At 33.9% G+C, this 20,403-nt stretch overlaps 1 protein-coding gene across 2 annotated transcripts in view; it reads right to left on the reverse strand.

Annotated features, from left to right (window-relative positions):
- The window catches only part of LOC149772435 (vacuolar protein sorting-associated protein 35-like), an 82,275-nt gene extending 61,915 nt beyond the window's left edge, over positions 1–20,360 (reverse strand). Inside the window, exons 1-6 of one of the 2 annotated variants that reach the window (XM_089947835.1) lie at positions 20,307–20,360; positions 14,134–14,235; positions 11,540–11,636; positions 8,854–8,977; positions 5,177–5,359; positions 3,228–3,447 (exon numbers count right to left, since the gene is read on the reverse strand). In XM_089947835.1, the coding sequence (XP_089803961.1) occupies positions 3,228–3,447; positions 5,177–5,359; positions 8,854–8,977; positions 11,540–11,636; positions 14,134–14,235; positions 20,307–20,309 (729 nt within the window). In that variant the 5' untranslated portion in view covers positions 20,310–20,360. Of the gene's footprint in view, positions 1–3,227; positions 3,448–5,176; positions 5,360–8,853; positions 8,978–11,539; positions 11,637–14,133; positions 14,236–20,242 lie in introns of both variants that reach the window. The other variant, XM_089947834.1, reaches the window with a different exon arrangement.
- Between the last annotated feature and the right edge of the window lie 43 nt (positions 20,361–20,403).

Raw genomic sequence — 20,403 nt, forward strand, 5'->3', positions numbered from 1 at the left:
ACATGTCAAAACAACAACACCACCTTGGATCTCAAGGTCTTGGGAACAGTCATCTATTTTTGTGTGTGATTCTAAGTAATAATTATTGAGCAATCTTCTATCATGACATGCTACTACTGAATACAGACCTCTTGACCATACAATTACAATTACAAATATCTTTTCACCTGATAAATTATATTCACATATTTCAAAATGTATTATCAGAAATCAGAATGTTACAGCATACGGCTGAATGTTATCGATAACTTATGAATAAAGCGGAATATTTATTGTTAACTACCTTAAAAAAAATTAAATTTGGACTAAAATGTTGTAATAAGGATACTGGACAATATGTGAACTCCTATCCCATTCAATTTTTTGTGACACAAATGGTCACAATAAAATTTCTTTAAAAACTATAGGCTATGTTAATAATATTTCCAGATATTTATATATATATATTCAATCCTTTTATTAATGCATTAGGCTCAGATCATTCATGTCTCTCTAAGGTTGCAAAACTAATACCAGTTATTCTATAGTTTAGAAGTCACTTCTTCCAAGCCTGATTCAAGAGGGCTCTCAAAACTCACTAATTTTGATTGCAAGAACAAACTTAAAGACCTAATAATGTTTCCTACCTGAAATATTCTCAGCATGTTTTTTTTAAATTTTTTTAAATGTTTTTTCTATTTTCATGGTGTTTGTTTTTTGTAATAATATTATTATGTTTTTTTATCTTATAGGTGTTGTTTAATGTTGTAAAGTACTTAGAGCTTCTAAAGATTAGGCGCTATACAAAGTCCTCATTATTATTATTATTATCTAGCCTGACCCCTTATATCTTTCCTACCTGTCTTCTGGCAATGGCGAATTTTCGAACAAATACTTACAGGATATAGCTATATTATCTATAAATTATCTGCAAACTGAGCAATGTTTTAACTCTGAGGAATATTTGAGGAATACCTCAAATTTTTTGTTTATAATATTTAGACCTAATTGTGTACAATATAAAAAATATCAAGATATGTTTATAACTTTCTAACATCCCTAACTACTTTTAAAATTCCAATACTGTGGCTTTAAGTAACCAAGGTCTTTTCAATTTGATATGATCAGTGAGTACCAACGTTATCTAAGAAAATATGCATGCATGCTGTGAATAGCACAGACCCAGATAGGCTGTCAGATGATCTGCATTTGCTGTTTGCACGAATTCTTTGGTAGAACAGAGGAAAACAATTTTCAAACACACTCATCCCAAAATGAGACTTGATAGTCACTTGATACATCAAACTGATGTAAATTCTTGCTTGAACCACACATAAGTGTGCTGTCAATGGATGTAGGTATTGGATCAAAATACCATTACATAATCAAATCCGTCAACCAAATGAAATATGTTCAGATATTTTAAAAAAATCAAGCATACAATTTTGACTGAGACTGTATCATTAACCATAGTGAGCGACACACTGAAGTATGCATGATCTTCACAATGATGATTGATGGGTCAATTTCGTTTTCACCAAAGTAGTTTCAATATGGCATTGAATATACATCCATGATCACATTATGATTTACAGAATGGACAGTTCCAAGTGAGAGTTGATCCTGATCTGCTGGTGCATTACATGACATTTGTAGTTGGATGTACATTATACATAGGTAAACACATTTGTAGCTGGATGTACATTATACATAGGTAAACACATTTGTAGTGGGATGTACATTATACACAGGTAAACACATTTGTAGTGGGATGTACATCACACATAGGTAAACACATTTGTAGTGGGATGTACATTATACATAGGTAAACACATTTGTAGTGGGATGTACATTATACATAGGTAAACACATTTGTAGTGGGATGTACATTATACATAGGTAAACACATTAACTCATTACCAATGTTGGTCCCTAGGAATCTAAACTAAAAACTCTCACGTCAATGGTAGCTCAGAAATCAAAACTGGCTTCAACTTTATGTTTAGAGAATCATTGACTCATTCGAAGACAATGTAGCAAGTATGACATATTTTCTGTTCATATTCACATCTGTGTAATATGACTGTATATCACCTTCCACAGGTAAAAATTCAAAAGTGTAGAATTGACATGATTGAGGGTATTTTGTGGATTTGGTCAACAAGTAAAGAATTTGGGTCAGCAAATTTGTTGGGGAAAGGTAGACCAGCATGAAAAAAAAGGGGAAATGTTACTCTGCATGAAAGCAATGGCTATACAGATGTGATTTATTTTGATTCAGGCTCCTCGCATATATTCTGAGGAAAGGGGGAACTCTACAGATATTATGGACAGAAGACAGAGAGTGACAGGTGTAAGGTGAAGTTGTTTGCATTTGCAACATGCATAATGGAAAGAATGCTGGCATACCTCTATGTTTGTCATTGGATATTGCACTTATGGCAAGTGTACATGATCTAAGCAGAGAGCTGATCAAAATGACTACTCCCATGTGTTCAAAAATTCAACAGGAAATAGTCTAAAAAACACTATCTTTAGCAGTTATTAAAATAGGAAAAACAAATTTTGCCAGACTAGACAGTACCAGTTTCTGAAAGTGCAAAGAATGAATTACCATATATATAAAATGCAAAAAACGTTACTGACTTTTTTTCACAATTTACTTCTCAAGTCCAGGAACTGAAAATGACTAAGCGTAGTTAAGTTTTTTTTAATGATTTTGATGGGTGCACATCTGAAATAAGGCCAAGCTGTATACTCTAATGCCCAAAATACAACTATAAATCAAACACCAAAACAAAGAGAATTAAAAATTCTTTTAATAATGCCTAAGATATCCAAGGTCACTTTTAAATAGCCAGTATAACCAATGAGGAAAACCTGGGAAATTCTTTATTTTCTTAAAATTTAACCCTTTACAATATATGAAATTGCAGAGTGTCACCAAAGATGTGGACCATTTTCCATTTTAAATGCATGGATAATACAACAGTAATAAACTTAATTCACATCCCTTTTGGTGCTAATGGGTTTGATACTCAATTCTGACACATGCAATGGAAAAGTGGTCAACCATCAAAGATTGGTGATGTTCTTTTTCCTTTTTACAAGATTCTTTCCTCAAAGACCACCTTCCACCAGTATCAATTCCAAGGAAAGTACTCCGTACAAGCTGTTAGAATGTTTGTACAAACAGCACATAAAATATAAAGATAAAAGTAAAAAGGTATACATTCCAACATACTGACCTTTTTGTATTTATCCATATCAATGCATTCTAGCTGACTCAGTCGTACAAGATTGGTGCCAACAAGGATCCTCAATTCCTGCCTCTCACGCTCTCGTTTCTCCTTGTCACGTGAGTGACCCTGATGCTGCATCCTCACCCACAGCTTGTTCATCTCGGAGAAGTTAAGCTGGATAAAGTCAACTGAGTCATACACAGTCCCAACTTCATATTCCCCTGGGCTGAAATATGCATATGTGTGTTCCATCTTGAATTCTATCGCAAGGCAAGGTTTGGTTCATTTTTGGTACTTTATACCACAGCAACATGTATAAGGTTATAAACGGTTCACTGCCTTGCCAACGGAAGCCATGGTAACCAATCTAGACTGAGTGAATGATAGCTATAAAACATGCACTCCTCTGGTCATGACTACAATGTAATAATCACTGAATCACAGTGGCTCTTAATTGTACAATAAATACATCTTTTCGCTGGAATTTTAAGAAAATAATCTCTCTAACATAACTTGATAAAATGTATTATTATGAATATAAATTAAATTAATCATACATGCCAATCCTATGAGAGGTATAAGCATAATTATTGCTATAGTAATTTGGGCATAAAATGTGTAATCTATACAAGTACATGCCAGAATTACAGCATGTTTGAAAGAGATACATTTATTTTTGCTACTAACCTGTTTCTGCAGATGCAACTAAATCAATCAACACAACCTGTTAGCTACACTGGATTTGCCAGTGAAATTTTGTAGGTATGAAGATTTCAACATCTTTTAACCGTATATAAATCACAGGTCAAGGGACCCAAGGCTGTGTTGCCTATGTAATTATGAGAACAGGTTATCGTTCACATGGGGAATCCAGCTATTCTTCCCAGAAGGATATCCAAGGTACGGGTCGGATGATCCTATTACTTACTCTCCTATTATAATGTGATTAGGGAACATTTTTGAAGAAAACAAATGTTTAAGTAAATTATGGTTCTCCAAGAATACTTATCCAATCAAAAATCATTAAAAACCCTCCCAACCACCCCACCATGCAAGCATCTTCATTAGCATCTCACTTAGCAGTGCCAAGGGGTGGTAATGAGAAATAGTTACTGCCTTTTGACTATTTGAAATAATCAGGATAAGATGATTTAGTAGGGCTGGATTTGAAAGGTAGCAGGCTAATATTCCTAATGTAATGAGTCTGGGGATTGTATTCAAAGGAGAAAGTAATTTTCAACAAGGTTTCCAAGACATTTTTGTCGATTTTAAATTCCAGTTCGATTCCAGGACCTCCTTAAAAATCAGGAGGGCATGGGAATCCTGAAGGATACTGAGGACATGCATTGTCATGAATATTTTGTCTATTGGCATGAATATTTTGTCTATTGTCATGAATATTTTGTCTATTGTCAAACTATGACACTAAGGCACTAGCGATAGCTATGCATCTTACACCTCCTTACCTAAAGATTCTTCCAACCCTGAAGAGCATAACGTAAGTACTTTTATACAGATTTGTACATGCACTAATTATAATGAATAGCAATGACAAACTTTAGAAATAATGACTTTAAAACAGATATCTATTTCACAGGTAAATACTTATTTTCATTGTTGTAATTAATCTTAATCCTTGACAATGCAAGTTCAAGGGATTATATTAAACATTGTAATACTTTAAAAAAAGCAGGCATTTATCTGCTAATATAGTTACTTTTCAAGTAATTTTTTATATTCTAACATGAAATACAAATACATGTGATAAGATTTCAAGCACCTACAGCTTTATGCCTTTAGCATTGTTCTTGATGACACAGGATAAGCATCTACTGCATAGAATAAATGTTTTTCTCCATGAAAAATACAAGGAGAAAATGGTATCCATTGTAAAATATAAAATCATATTTCTGGTAACTGAAACAAAAATCATAGTACTGTTTATATCAACATACTTAGCCTCTGTCTCACAATCTGGGAGGGCATTTTTTGTGCACTGTAGTAGGTAGTTCCGGAGGAAAAGTCCTCGAAGAGGATGCTGAACACCACGGCACATCTCCACAAGGTCTTTCAGGATGTCCTTCCGTGACAGCTCATTGGCTTTGATGTACACAACACCAACAGTAATCAGCAGATACCTGGGGGTGGAGATAAACACTCAACATACAAGAATACACATTTAGTGATGACAATGAAGATGCTTTGGTTACAAGCAATGTAAGAAGAAAAAAAAAGAAGAATTTTTTTCAATTTGTAAGTGTGAAACAAGAAAATTGCAGAAAGAAAACTCTGATTTGACGATAATTTAAATCTTCATAATTTAAATGAAAATAAGTGAACTGGGTGTTTAAATTTATCGTAAACCACCCAATTATCTTTATTTTTATTTTAGGAACCATGTAATAGACACAAGATTAGTTTTTCTCCTGAGATACACCACTCCATCGATAACTCACGCCCTGATAACTCACGAACCCATTTATAATGCAAGGCCAGGCATGCATCCCATGCCAAACTTTTTTTCTCTACTTGTTGAACTTAAAGAAAATTGCGATCCAAACTGGTAATGGAAACTATGATGTACCGATTGTTTTATCGTTAAAAAGGATAGATATGACCTGGAATATTTTATACAACACTATGAAATATCATATTTAAAAATAGGTCATATAATTTTTTACATTTTCTTTCCAAACGACATTCCTAGTACACCGCAATTTACGATATGTAAGGAAATTATGATCAATGAAAGTGTATGTAATAAATAAATACAAATTAAATAATTTTTTATCTATTAAAACTTGTGTTCTAGTTCTATCTTTTAGTTCCTTTTAAGTGTAATCATCATAAATGCAATGTGTCCTCTTGTAATTAAACATAAAATGCATCAATCTAGCCTAACAGTTATGTCAGCAAGCGTTTCTATGAGAACCTAATTAACCTAATTAAGTGCCGACCATGTTTTGATAATTGACTTCTGCAAGTATTTATTGTATTGTTGCATTGAATCAAAAGCTGGTCTCCTTTGTATTATCACATTAATTATATCTTTTGAATCAAAGAAAGGAGGTGGAATAAAAGAAAAGTTAAAAGACACAAAAATCCTACAAACTTAAAATCTAGCAGCCCCGGTCATATGTCGGGTGAACTCAACTTCATCTGATCAATCAAACACTTATAAATGTTATTGTGTATGTTACATAAACTACCTTAAATAAACCAACTCTTTCATAACTGTGATCAAAGATAACAAGACAGCCAAGCGAAATGAATACTTCATAAAATAAAGAGCTTGATTTCACAGATACGGACCGTTGTGGGCAAGCGAGTTTCAGAGAATTCTTGAACTGGCACTTAGAGATATCCTCAAAGATGATAAGAAGTTTTATTATTACTTCCAATTAAATCATTACATCAATACTGTACTACATCAATACTGTACTAATTGAACAATACAAAAATTGAGTTTTGACGTAGAGGATTGTCTCATGAAATAAATGTCAGCTGTTTTCGAAAAAAGGAATCTTGTTAGGTGGTGTATCAACAGTTAGTCTAGTCCCCTGCTCCGTAGACTCCCAATGTGGCAGGATAATATAACACCACTATGGGAACCAGACTCATCAAGAAAACAAAAAGCTGTGATGTAATACACATATTTTTCGTGTACACGTGATGGTTGTTGAAACCAGTTGGAACGATCTTTCATATGTTGGACATTTTGAAAAGAAATGTTATTTTAACAGAATAACGAACAACTTCATTAGAAAAAGCGCGTTATTTAAAATTATTGTTGACGTGATTGTAAATTGAGGATTCAGTCAATAAACAGCCCAGTTCTCTAATGCTGCCCCCCATCACGATTTTCTTGATGTCAAAACGATTTTTTTCTTCAATTTTTGGAGGTCCCTCAGTAACTTGCGCCTCGCTTATAGTGTGATCTATGTTTGTGGACCCTGTTGTGTGCAAGTTATCAAGGGAGATGTGTACACCCAGAAGACCTACCTTATAAATGTCATGAAAGTATCTCATGAGTTTATCATTAGAGAAGAGTGTTATAAATAAAAATTTGGTAAATCTTGTGAATGGTTCTAAAGTAGAATCAAAGGTTAATTACAGTAATCATTTATCATAATGCAGTTTATGAGAACCATGAAAGCGTACCATGTGACAGTTGTGTATTACCATAACTATTACAGTAAATACTAGCTTAAAAATTGAGCCGAATTACAAACTTCATAGACCCAGATTTACCATTGCATAATGTGCCAGAAGATCTGGATCTATGCAGTTTGTAATCAGTAGAACAAACATCAATTAACATAATATGCTATGCATTATGCAATGGCATATCAGGGTCTATGTTGTTTGCAACTAGACTGAGTTATAAGCAAATATATGTGGTACATGATGAAGTGAGACCCTCTACTCTAACCACTTTATAAAAGAACTGTTATATTGAGGAGTGTTATAATGAGGGAATAATTTTGTTTTTAAAAAAATTGATTAGTTATCCTGGTCACTGGTACTAATACAAACACATTTCATTTTATAATAATTAAAATGTCTGATAAATCATTATCCAATTTTTTATTCAAAAGGTATCATCATTAAAATATGATCTAATGAATTAATTGATTGAAGAAAATATGTCGTAAGAACTAAATGTATGTGATATTACTGGTTTGGTTTACTACTGTATTTTTTTCCGGTGGTATGTACCATGGTACTTTTTCACTGTACTGGTACTTCAGTAGTTTCTGCCAGCAAGGAATCGAATGAACAGAAATTCCTGAGTAATCTTGTCATGAATTTAATAATATCAACAGCTCGTTTTCATTTTCACAACAAAATAATTCCCAATACTTTTAATTTTTTAGCAATTTGTTTTGTCACAAATTAAATGCGACTATTACAAATATAAATTATATTTACAATCCTTTTGCGTATTTATTAGTGTATGTTAATGTATTTTAAGTACATATTTTAAGACTGCGATTTTCAGGAAAGCAGTTATTTTCTGTTTGAATTTTAAGTAATTACTAAAGTCAACTAAATATTTTCTTATTTGCTGAGTATGTGTTTTATATTTACTGGCCCTCTCTGTTAAATATCTTGTCCAGGCATTGACACCACTCAAAGTTTCTCTATCTATTATATCAATAATGTAGATTGTAAATTGAATGATTCAGCATCAAAACTTCTGTTTTTATAAGCACTCCAATGTTAGTGCTTAGTCTTTCACAAGGTGTAACTATATTGTCAGCCTAATCATTGCATTCAGTTACAGTTGTTTAATTAAAACCTATACAACAATTTACAAATACATAGCAAATTCATCTATTATAATGATTCGTCTATTATAATGACCTATCTATTGGGGATTTTTACTAACTTATTTTACTTTGTTTCATCCTAAAATGATAATCTTTTTCTTCAAATAATGAATATAATATGGTGTTATTTTTCTATAAATCAGGGAAAGATATTTTTTTCCCAGCTATTGGCAGATGGACCCCCCTCCTAAGTGTCAGGCCTCTGACTCAGACCATATTGTGGTACGTTCAGAAATACCATGGTAGACTGCAGTATAAAAATTTTCATGGTACCCAGCTCTAATAATAACAGAACTCACAGCCTGGGCACAATGTTGCCAGCATACTGCACGAGTTCGTATAGATCAGCCACTTTCCTCCCCTTCTGAAACTCATCCACTAGGTACAGCTCCAAATGTCTCAGCTCATCAGATATTGCCATATCTTATCAGCTATTAAGGTCCACTGATATAGAAACTTGTCATTGTACACAAAAATAACTTTTAAAAATGTTTTTAAGTTTCTTAAGTTCAGACAATATTGCTAAATTTGATAAAACCCGAATTGTTCTATGCTGGGGCCATAACCCCACAAATGTTTGTTGGAGAAAAGTAAAAATCAAACCTGATCCAGTCTTCCTAATGTAAAGAATTGTACCAAATTTGGTTTCAATCCATGCAATCCTAAGCAATAATTGAAGGTCACTGTTCTAGGTCAAACAAGGGCCATAACTCTAAACTTTCTGAAAACCTCCGAACTTTTGGTCAAGCTATGTATCTAGAACTCAAGTTATAATGTAAACACACTAAACAAGACCTCTGATCATACGACCCCTAAACAAACCGTTTTCATACCCAAAGTGTAAACCATTCACAAACTATGATGAAAGTACATAGTCGAGAAATTCATTTTTTTGTGCAAATATGATATTTCATTGATTACCAAATGACAATGATCTAATAAATACAATCCATTTCTAAGCTGTGACAAGGAATTTTTCATACATGTGAAAATACTGAGTGGAAACTATCTTCCTTCTTTCAGTCCCTGTGACATTGACTTCTGATTTTTCAGCTTTGATATGTTTCAGTCTTTATGGAAGCTATTTACAAATGTTATATAAATAGCAGATGGTGTAGAACTTGCATTATCATGTGAAAATAAAACAGGAAACAGCTGGATGGGTGTACAGAAAAATGTACACATGTACAATGTAACATGATATGATATGCCAAGAAATCTGGGTTGGTAGGATGCTTTCAGTTGAAATTTATTCCAATGTTGTTGATTGCATACGCTATGAAGATAATTTTTTCAAGGTTTCTCAAGTTTTTCTATCTTGACTCATATCTGATGGTTCATAAGCATTATTAGTCCAATACTGAAAGGCCATTTTGCTCTGTGTTGAACTTGGTCAAATTCTGTTCAGGTTTTTAAAATATAAAGTTGTGAAAATTATCAGTAGTGGATATACATCCTTTTCACACAATTCAAAGCTCTCTTATGCCAAGATGTTTATTTCTCAAATTTGATAAAATTCAGTTAAGTGGCTTTTGTGAAATTGTTTAAAGCTTTGTCAGATCTGCATCATTTTATATAGAGCTAGAAGGTCTGAGCACAAATCCCATGATGACATAGACATTTATTCAGGAGAAGAGTTAACAAGATTTTTAAGATAGCCACTGTGGTGGCTCTACTTATGCAAAATTAGTAATATTTTCATCTAGAATGAACAATAAAGTCTTTAGTCACAACCCTATGTAGATATGACAATTCATTTAGAAGAAATAGTAATAACAAGATGTGGCACCATTTTCATTATGGACCAAATATATATATTGGAATAAATGTTTTTGTAATGTTCTGTGGCATTCCTCATAACAGTTTAGGTGAAGTAGCAACAACAAAAATTGTGCCAATTGACATTGATGAATGACGCTCACATTAAGTGGTCCTGGGTGGTGGAGTGATCTAATGTGTTCACTTTACTGATCACTGACATTTTACACGTGTCCATGTGGGTTGAAATCTTGGTCCCAGCCATCATGGGTATATGAGAAAGCTTGCAAGTAACTTCTTCTGGGTTGGTGGTTCATCCCAGGATCCACCAGATAAACTAGCTGCCACATATAGTCCATCATGTGCTGAAATATCGTGCTAAGCTCTTCTGGTCTATGACCAATAGAGATACAAATTTATATTTTTACATAGCTATGATTCCAAGCAATCCAACATCATTTATGTGTTGGAGTGCACCATCCCATGCTGCTTTTAAAAGAATATCTATCCCCAAGTATGGGCCAGTACATAGAAAAATACTGAAAAAATACCATGTCATTAATTACCCATGAATAATAGCTGAGTATTTAAAAATGCATCAAATCTGCAGAAGTGTTAAAATCAAATACACAAAGAAGTGTATGTTGATGACTGAATCTTTTCAGTATCACAAAATTCTTGAGATCAGTTTTCCACAAAAGGAATCATAAACATTTTTCACAAATATTTGCAAATCACCGAAGATTATTGAAGATCTTGCAATTTTTTTTATATCATATCATTTTATATCACATGATTGTTGTTGTTATTAATAAAACTATATAAGAATTTTTATTCTCTATTATTTAGTAAATCAAAGAAGTTGTAACCATGTCATTTTGCAGCCTATCTCTTCCAGAATTCACACTATGATATACTGTGTCAAATATCTGTCATATTGATGACAGTATTGTGCAATGATCATGTCACTAAGATATACCATGTCAAATATTTATCATACTGACAACAGTATTGTGCACTGTTCATGTCACTATGATATACCGTGTCAAATATTTGTCATACTGATGACAGTATTGTGCAATGTTCATGTCATTCTGACCTGTGCATTAAGTTTTGACTTTGAAAATGACTGACTTAATTTAATCTGTGATAACCTGTTTTCAATCCCTGCAAAACAAATAAATAAAATCAAACATTTTATCAAATAATGGTAACAACAAAGGATACACAGTTCATAGTAGCTTTTAGGAGACAACATGGATGTCCTGAGCTCTCCCAGCATTGTGGAGGCATGTTTCAAACCATCCATCAACTTTCCTTTATCCTGAAAAGAAAAAAAAAAAGAAAAGTTAAATGTACTTTCAAAAAATGACTGACAAGAATTACACATCATTTCACTAAGCCATATTTCTATACCTGTGTTTAAAATCCAGCATGATAAAAAAGATTAATTGTTGTTCTAAGTGAAAGTGTCTAAAACCTGCAGAACAAAGAATCATTCCAGGGCTCATAATCCACTAACTCCAAGTAAGCCTTTCACTGATCTGCAGAAGGAATGAAAATTTCTGTCAGCTGCTATAATAAAAGTAACAAGTGGGTTTTGTGTGGGATGTGACATATAAACCAGGAAATGCCATTCCCTTTCAGTTAACTAATCCATTTCTTGTGTTAATTGAGTACCTAGCAACAGCCTGCACTTTATGAGTTACATTATGCATCAAATAAATTAGGGTTAATATTGTGAAAACAGCCCTTGTGCACAAAGTACTAGCCTGGTGTGCTGGAACAAACCTGGATTTCCATAATGATGATGACCAAAGATTTAGGGTATCAGGTTAGTACTGACCAATCAGAAAAGTTCACACTGGCCAACTAATGAATGACTGAGAATTACGTGTTTTATTATTGTTGATAAACATTCAATGCATTCTGTCAAAATCAGGTGATGACAAGTTAGTGTATGATCATAACATAGTGAAGATAAAAGACTAAAAAAGTACTAGAAATGCATGGAAAATGCATCCAAAGTGCTAAAGTATGATCCATGATGCTGTTCTTCACTGAGTATTTGCAGAAATATGAAAGTGTACAGTGCACTTCATGCACTAATGGGTATAAAACTTTCATAGATGAATTCTGGAATCACCCTATGATGTTCACTAGACGTCAAGGTTTAAACCCATCAATCAAGTTGTGGAATGTTGCTGGGTCAAGAAACTGAAAAGTCTGAGACATTGCTCTATGGATCTAGATCTAATGAATGACAGCTCATATACAGAAGACGTTCAATGAGCATTGTGTGTGAAGCAGAGATGCTACTGTATTTTTTTTTACTGAAGTTAATAAATAACAAAATAATGTTGAATTAGAAACTCAACTGACTTCTGTTTGATTCTAGCAGGATCAGTTAAATTTATGCAGGATTTGTCGAACTTTTAGTATAGTAATCATATGGGTTACGAAAAAAGTACTAATTTCAAGTCCCGTTATTCTTAAACACTACCAACAAATCAACCTTAATGACAGGTGAGAGCCATTAGTCATAATTAATATGGGTTCTTTTCCACTGTGCACATTTGTTGCAATAGGGAACTGACAACAAACTAAATTCATAGATTATATTACCATTTTTCAAAATTATTATATTTTTGTGGTAGGACCTGTCAAACATGATTCAATCCAAAGAATAATCTATAAAGTGAAACCTTTAAAACACTGAAAATGCAGTGAAGCTTGTTCTTGAGTAAAGGACCCTTGTATGCACCCATGATCAAAATCCAGCTTGGCGAGATTTCTTTTTTACATTTGGCAGTGCCTGTGCAGTAATAGTGATAAAATGTTTTTGAGTTCAAGCCACCTAAAACATGAATTTCATCCATAAAAAGGTTTCTTCTTGATATGTATATAAAAAAATCAAGTAATCATTATCAACTAACCAGCAACCTTCATTCTTTTAAAAATGGTATTTAATATTCCACCACACACTGACTAGTCCTGCAGCTTATAAAAAAAAATAATCTTCTCCAGTCTAATAAAGCATAGCTACATCACTGGGCAAAATGTACATTACAGTCTACTGAGCTACTACCAAAATTAATTTTTAAAAATTGCCTGAAGAATTTTCTTGTCAATTTATGCAAGTGATCATTATAACTAAATCTGTTAATGAGAAAACAATCAGTCAATATCAGAATCAAACAACATTATCTCTAGATTGCCTGGAATGTTCCTGTTGCATATTCTACATAAAAAGGCCAATATGCAGCTGTTGGAGAGAAGGCAGGATCTACTAGCATTATGATGATAGCAATTGGCATAGAAAACTACTGTCATCAAAATAAGAATCTTTGAGAGGAAGGTTTCTGTATGCCACAGGTATTAACAGAGTCATGAAATATCTTCTAAGCAATCTCTTGGTGATAACCTGGGTAGAACATGTGCATTAAGGATGCAAAATGTATATGAAATAGGACAAGTTGAAGAGAAGAGTAACCAGCACTTACAGCTCTGTTAACTCACAATGCTGATTTTGTAAATGTATTCATTGATATCAACAGTTCATGTAGTCCTTTTAATAATCATATATGCTGGCTTGTAAGTCAGTTCCAAATACAAGCTGCACATACCCTGATCAAATTTCACATCACATACTACCAGACCTGGGCCTATGCAGTCTGTTACAACTAATCAATAGAGACCATGATCTGTCAGCACATTAAATTATGTCAGACCTAGAGCTATGTTGTTTCAGTTGGACTGAATTACATGTAAGTACTGATTGTAGTTATTACATGAAACAAACAACATATAAACTATCTGACCAGACATCTTTTCATCTGAAAGGACTGTGTCTTGACAACACCGAAAGCTTCTTCCAGAAGCTTTTCCTGCTCCTCCTGAGGTGAGAGTTGTGGTGTTGATGGCTGAAAAATAAATAAAAAATATGAATAGAAGAATAAAATTTTTTTTACATTTTTTCAGACAAGGGTCTGATGCTCTACTGGTGAATTTTTTTCTTTCCAAGAATGAAATTTAAGACAAAATTTCATTGTTTTAACTGTTGAGGTTTCAAGCCATCTCAGATATTCTGCAGTGACAAACTAGATTTTCAAAAAATGAGCTGTTTGGTACACATAATGAATGTCATCTTGTCATCTTTGTCATTCAGTGCTCAAAGATTTTCAGACAGGCACATGGGCTGGTGACTTAAAAAAATCACGTGCCCTGACTAAAGTTCCACAGTTCCACAAATATAGACTCCAATTCCACAATGAAAAGAAACAAACAAAATCACATTAAATTGACTTTTGCTTGTGTATTCAAATCTCAAAATATTTTTAATGTAAAATAATGTCTTGCTCCAGGTCCTGATCTGAACCCATGTCCAATTGCTCTATCAATGTCCTCCTTATTAACTGGATTGCAACAGTATTCATTAGCATCTTAAGCGTTAAATATGTTTAATCAATGTTACGTTACTTTGTCAAGTGTTTCTAATTAAATCATTTTTTGGTCTGTCTTTACCTTTTACTGACCTCCACTATATGGTGGTCACTTTTTTAAATGAAGACTCAGAAGCCATCATGGAACAACTTTATCCTTTTATTACTTATAACAACTCAAAAGCAATAAACGTCCCAGACTTTCCAGATTACAACAATAAGGTAATCAATTAACAACTTGTTGTTTATATGTTAGCTTTAATCCAATTACTTTGCCATGTACATGTGGACCGATTACAATGACTGCTGGAACAGTTTTGGTCCTCAGTAGACTAGTTCTGACTGGTTTCTGTAGTACATGAATAGAACATGGAAAATACCATTCTGTTTTCATTCTCTTTTCAATTTTTAGGAAAAAAATCAGTTTATTTTCAAAAGTGGCAGATTTCAGATATAAAATGGTATGTGTGGTAGATGGCCTTAAAAAGGATATTTTTGTCCTACTGCTGGTACAATCATATGTATGCTAAAGCCAAGGACTAATTGTTGGCAGCCCAGGCAATCCATTCCTCAAATCACTTTGTACACAAAGTTTACAGCTTTGATGAAAGTATGGTAAGATCTTCATATAGGTAAGGGGCATAAATGGGGATAAATGTTAGTAATTTACAAATTCTTCAACTATCTGAAAATAAAATCCACATTTTGTGAGTGAGATCGAAGTTTTCTTGGTAAGCTCAATGGGCATTTCATTTAGAAAAGCCCAATCTGAAATTATAGGCACCCCAGGCATTGAGCTATCAGATTTTTTTAAATTGTCATTTAAGAGTGTGTGCATGTGATATGGATTTTAACACAGCTTTAACAATATTTCAGTCATATCGCTACAACGTCTGCAGTGTGACATTTTGTAGTGATGTCTTTAACTGGAGCATCACGCCACAGACATGTAGCATGATGCCCACCCACCCCACCCCCGGTCAAATTATCCTGACACCAGGCCAACCAGTCTTAACACTAACCTCTTAATGCTGAGCGCATTGCAAGGCAGCTGTTAGTACCATTTTATAAAAGTCTTTGGTATGATTCACCTGGGGTTCAAACCCACAACCTCCTGCATCCAAGGCCGATACTCTAACCAGTACACCACTGGAGCGGTCTTCATTTAGGACAAAGAAGACATCATTAGAAGTCTTTAGGTAAAAACCTCATGTCATAATGATCATCCATGCTGGTAAGTAGTTACAACACTTTAAAGACAATTGTCATGGCAGCCATATTGGATGTACGACTGGTACTATTTCACTGAGGACTTGGTCAGACCTCCATGTTATAATGATCATCTATTGTAGTGACAAAAGGATTTTTAAGAGTCAGGCCAGTCATATTGGATGTATGACTGGTACCATTTTCATTTAGGACCAACTAAAAATCACAAGTATACTGGTGAAAATCCCATGTTGATAGAGATATGCATTTGGAGATGGGTAGAGATAACCACTCCCTCAATAACTTGCACCCTCATAACTCACAAATCCGCTATAAATGGGGGATCAGGCATGGGTCCCATTTTTTTAAAACTAGAAAATACCCCAAAATTGATCCCTATTTATTGAACACAAAGAAAATTTCGATCAAAATTGGTAACTGAAACTCTTATATATTGCTTCTTTTATGGTCAAAAACATCTTTTGAATCAAATAATGGAAGCAAAATAAAACAAAAGTTAAATGCTATGTAAATTCTACATGCTTAAGATCTAGTGGCCACGGTTGTATGCCAGGTGAATTCATTTCAATTGATCAATCAAATACTGTTATAAATTTTTATTGTGTATGTAATATAATTAAAAAGCACAAAATTAACCAACTCGTTCATAACTGTGATCAAAGATAACAAGGCAACCAAGCAAAATGAATACTTTGTCAAATAAATATCTTTGTTTCACAGATACAGACCATTGTGGGCAAATGAGTTTCAGAGAATTCCTCAATTGTCACTTAGAGATATCCTCAAGGATGATAAGAAGTTTCACTAATACATCCAATCAAATCGTGGCATCAATATTGTAACTAACTGAAAAATACAAAAATTGAGTTTCAATGTAGATAATTGTCTCACAAAATAAATGTTGCTAGTTTCTGCAAAGAAGGAATCTTGGTTGGTGGTATATCAATAGTCAGCCTGGTTCCCTACTTCATAGACTCCCTGCTTCAGACAACACTATTACACACCACTGCAGGAACCGGACTTTTCAACAAAACAAAAAGCAGTGATGCATTAGACAATGTTTTCACGTACGTTGTGACTCTTGTTGAAACCAGTTGGAATAATGTTAACAATCTTTCAGATGTCAGACATTTTGAAAATAAATGTAATTTATACAGAATAACAAACAACTTCATTAAAAAAAGCACTTTACTGACAAGTATTATCCACACAACTGTAAAACAAAGATTCAGTCAAAGATGGTACCAACAGCCCAGTTGCCACCATCCCCACCCCCCATTTTCTCTATGTCCAGTGGATTGTTTTGGAGGTCCCTCGGTAACTCATGCCATTGCTTATAGTGCAATCAATATTATTGGACCACATTTTGCACAAATTATTGTGGGAGATGTGTAACAATATTTTCAAGACACGACTTTCCATTCAGGGGAAGTAGCAATAACAAGATGTTCAAGATGGCTGCAGTGGTGGCCATATTGGAGTCAGATAAGTGCCATTTTCATTTAATACAACCTGGATGCGTAGAGAGATTTCTCAGTTTTGGGCTTTTCACACTGGTGTCAAGTTACTTTGTTGTAGCCAGATTCTGAGTTATAATTTTCTTCGAATCAGTTGGATTTCAAAAGGATTAATTTGTTTCTCTGGAAATATTTTGAGGAGTGCTCACACAGAAATTTTGGAAAGACATTGCTTACAAATTTAATCTGGATTTCCAACACCGGAGTGTCATTATTTGTATTTCTACAAGGAACTGTAGATAAGCACAGTACTGACTACAGTATACGTCATCGTCATCCATCTTGGATTTTCCATCAGGATTCGAACTTGAAATTATTAGAACATTTATTACTAGGACTTTTGCAATTTAATTCGTGGATTATTCTTAGATTTATTTTTGGATCTGATTATTGAAACCTTATGTTCTTCTCTTTTTTTTAATTTTACACAGTTTTTCCAGGGAAATAAATTATTTGCTAAATTTTAAAAAGCTTGTTCTTTTCACTCTTTCTTTGTTGCTGTTTATTCAAGCCTAAACAAGTAACATTGACACTTTTTTATTGGCAATGCAGAAAATCAATTAGGCAGGAGTCCTACATACACATGTAATAGGTGGGCAGCAAAATTCAAAGGCTTACCAGTTTTTGCTTGAGCCACATGCTGTGTAGGAAAAGTGTTGATCAATTAGCTGTGCTGATATTTACAATGACAGAATTTAGTGGCTAAAAGCCCCCCCCCCCCCCAAGTAAATGTCGCCATAATTATAGAATACATCAAAAGAACATGCTGCAATAGCTGGGCACCAAGATCAAAGGCTTTGACTGGCAGCTGGGTGAAAAAATGTACTGATATTTACAATGCTTGAATTCAGAGGCAGAAAGACCCAGAGATGTATATGTGGTAATTAATAACAGTACATCAAATAAACAACTTTAACTTTCATTATTGTGTTAATTTCTGAGTGTAGCGGAATAAGCAGTGAACGTGACCTCAGAATCAAGAAATGTTGAGACTTAGACTTGAATGAGTATTTTGGTGTTAAATGGCAAACTGACGAAGATTATAATGAGATTCAAGAAAGTGTTAAAGTAGTTAGAACTGATAGTTTGGATGGGACAGTAGCCAAGTGTAAGAAGCATGTGATGCCTAGCTTAAAACATCTGAATAAGACGTTCCATGGATTGACAAAATTCAGACTCACTCTGATGGACAAACAAGAGCTATGTCAATGTTATAAAGAATGTAGAAGTGAAACTCAATGGCAACCAATAATTCTTATAATTTGCATAGTTTTATGGGAGAGGACTGCAACTTTTGCTGGTGGGACTCCTATTTTTAAAAAATGGGAGTCCTGGACTCCTAGTTTTAAAATCCTAGTGAGACCTCTGGACTATGATTCCTTGCAACCAGTCACAACTGTCTGACTCCTGCCATTCTGGAAGTCCCTGATTTAAGGAAGAATACTGCCTCCAAGACTGTACTGGTGCAGTTTGTAAATTAAGTTTTCATGACTCACACTGTCAAAAGTCGTCATAAAATTTGATCAGTTTGTGTACCCAAACTTGCATTACCATATAGATTTGTTAGCATGACAAACTGATCTCACAGTAAAATGGTCCTGTTTGGGATGTTGCCTCAGTTTTTGTTTAAAATGAACTTTCCTTGTACATCCTTGTTGAATCTCTCTCTCTCTCTCTCTCTGTTTTAAAGAGGTATCCAGGAAAGCTGTACATCTGACTCATTTAGCACTTGAGCTAATTTTAACATTTTTTCAAAGTGTGCATCCTGACACTTCCAGTTCTGTTAGAGGAGACATTTTACTTGCAAATTCCTTTCAATTTTCGAATGAGCTCTTACTTTCTATGCAGCTCAATCCCAAACTAAAACAGAGCCTTTATGATAATCTTCCCAAACCAAGTGCTAAAATTTTGAATGGTCATATGATCATGTAACTTTGTGAACAGCCTATATGACATCATTAAGACAGTAAGTGAAGTTGTGCAGTCTGACAGCTTTTACTTCCAAAAGAAATTAATTTAGAAATTAACAACAGCAACACAAAAAACACTGATCAAAATAATTAAGTTCCTTACAGAATGATGCCATTTCCTTGAAAGTTTAAAATGGACCATGTCCAGTTGTGACATGATCATGTGCTCACATTACCAGTCTTTGCATATGTTGGCGGTTCATTTTAATTTTCACTAGGGTGCTGTTTCAATTCTGGATTAACTGCTAAGAAGGCAAGCACAACTTTAAAATCAACACTGCCTAGTTCATAATTGGGTCAGACACAATTTTTGCAAATACCCTATTTATAATCTGCAAATGGATTTTAACTAAAGGGAACGACATCCCCCTCACACACAAAAAAATCATTAAACGAAATCCAAAACGGGATCCTCATAGTCACCTTTCTCATAATCGATATTGTTTTCATTGTTGTATGCCTTACCAACGGAATTTAAAATATCCTAACACACAGTAACCATGATAGTTGATAACTGACATTTGTAAAATAGTGCAATAATACTATATAATATATGGAGGAGATTTTACATGGAAATTACAAATACAGGAAACCAACCAACCCCCCCCCCCCCATTTAACTACGTTCGTATATTTTCCGAAAGGCAATTTTAGAATGATTTTGACATGTTCAAATTTGACCTAGTCCTTCAGATCACTGTAGAAAATGACAAACTATTCAGTAAATTTTGCATTAGCAATTTTCTTAGCAAAAATAAGGGAATACGCCCACCATTTTGACGTTGTAAAGATTTCCCTGGTCAATATCACTAGCTAGAAAGAGGAACTACACCCACCATATTGAAGTCATGTGATCACCCAGTGATGTATTTGGATTTCTTCTTGTATTATGTTTGAACGGCAAGTTCCAAATGAAATTTCCAGACTGTCTCT

This window comes from Sinohyriopsis cumingii, unplaced genomic scaffold, assembly GCF_028554795.1.
Source record: "Sinohyriopsis cumingii isolate HCF-2022 unplaced genomic scaffold, ASM2855479v2 utg001505l, whole genome shotgun sequence".
NCBI lineage: Eukaryota > Metazoa > Mollusca > Bivalvia > Unionida > Unionidae > Sinohyriopsis > Sinohyriopsis cumingii.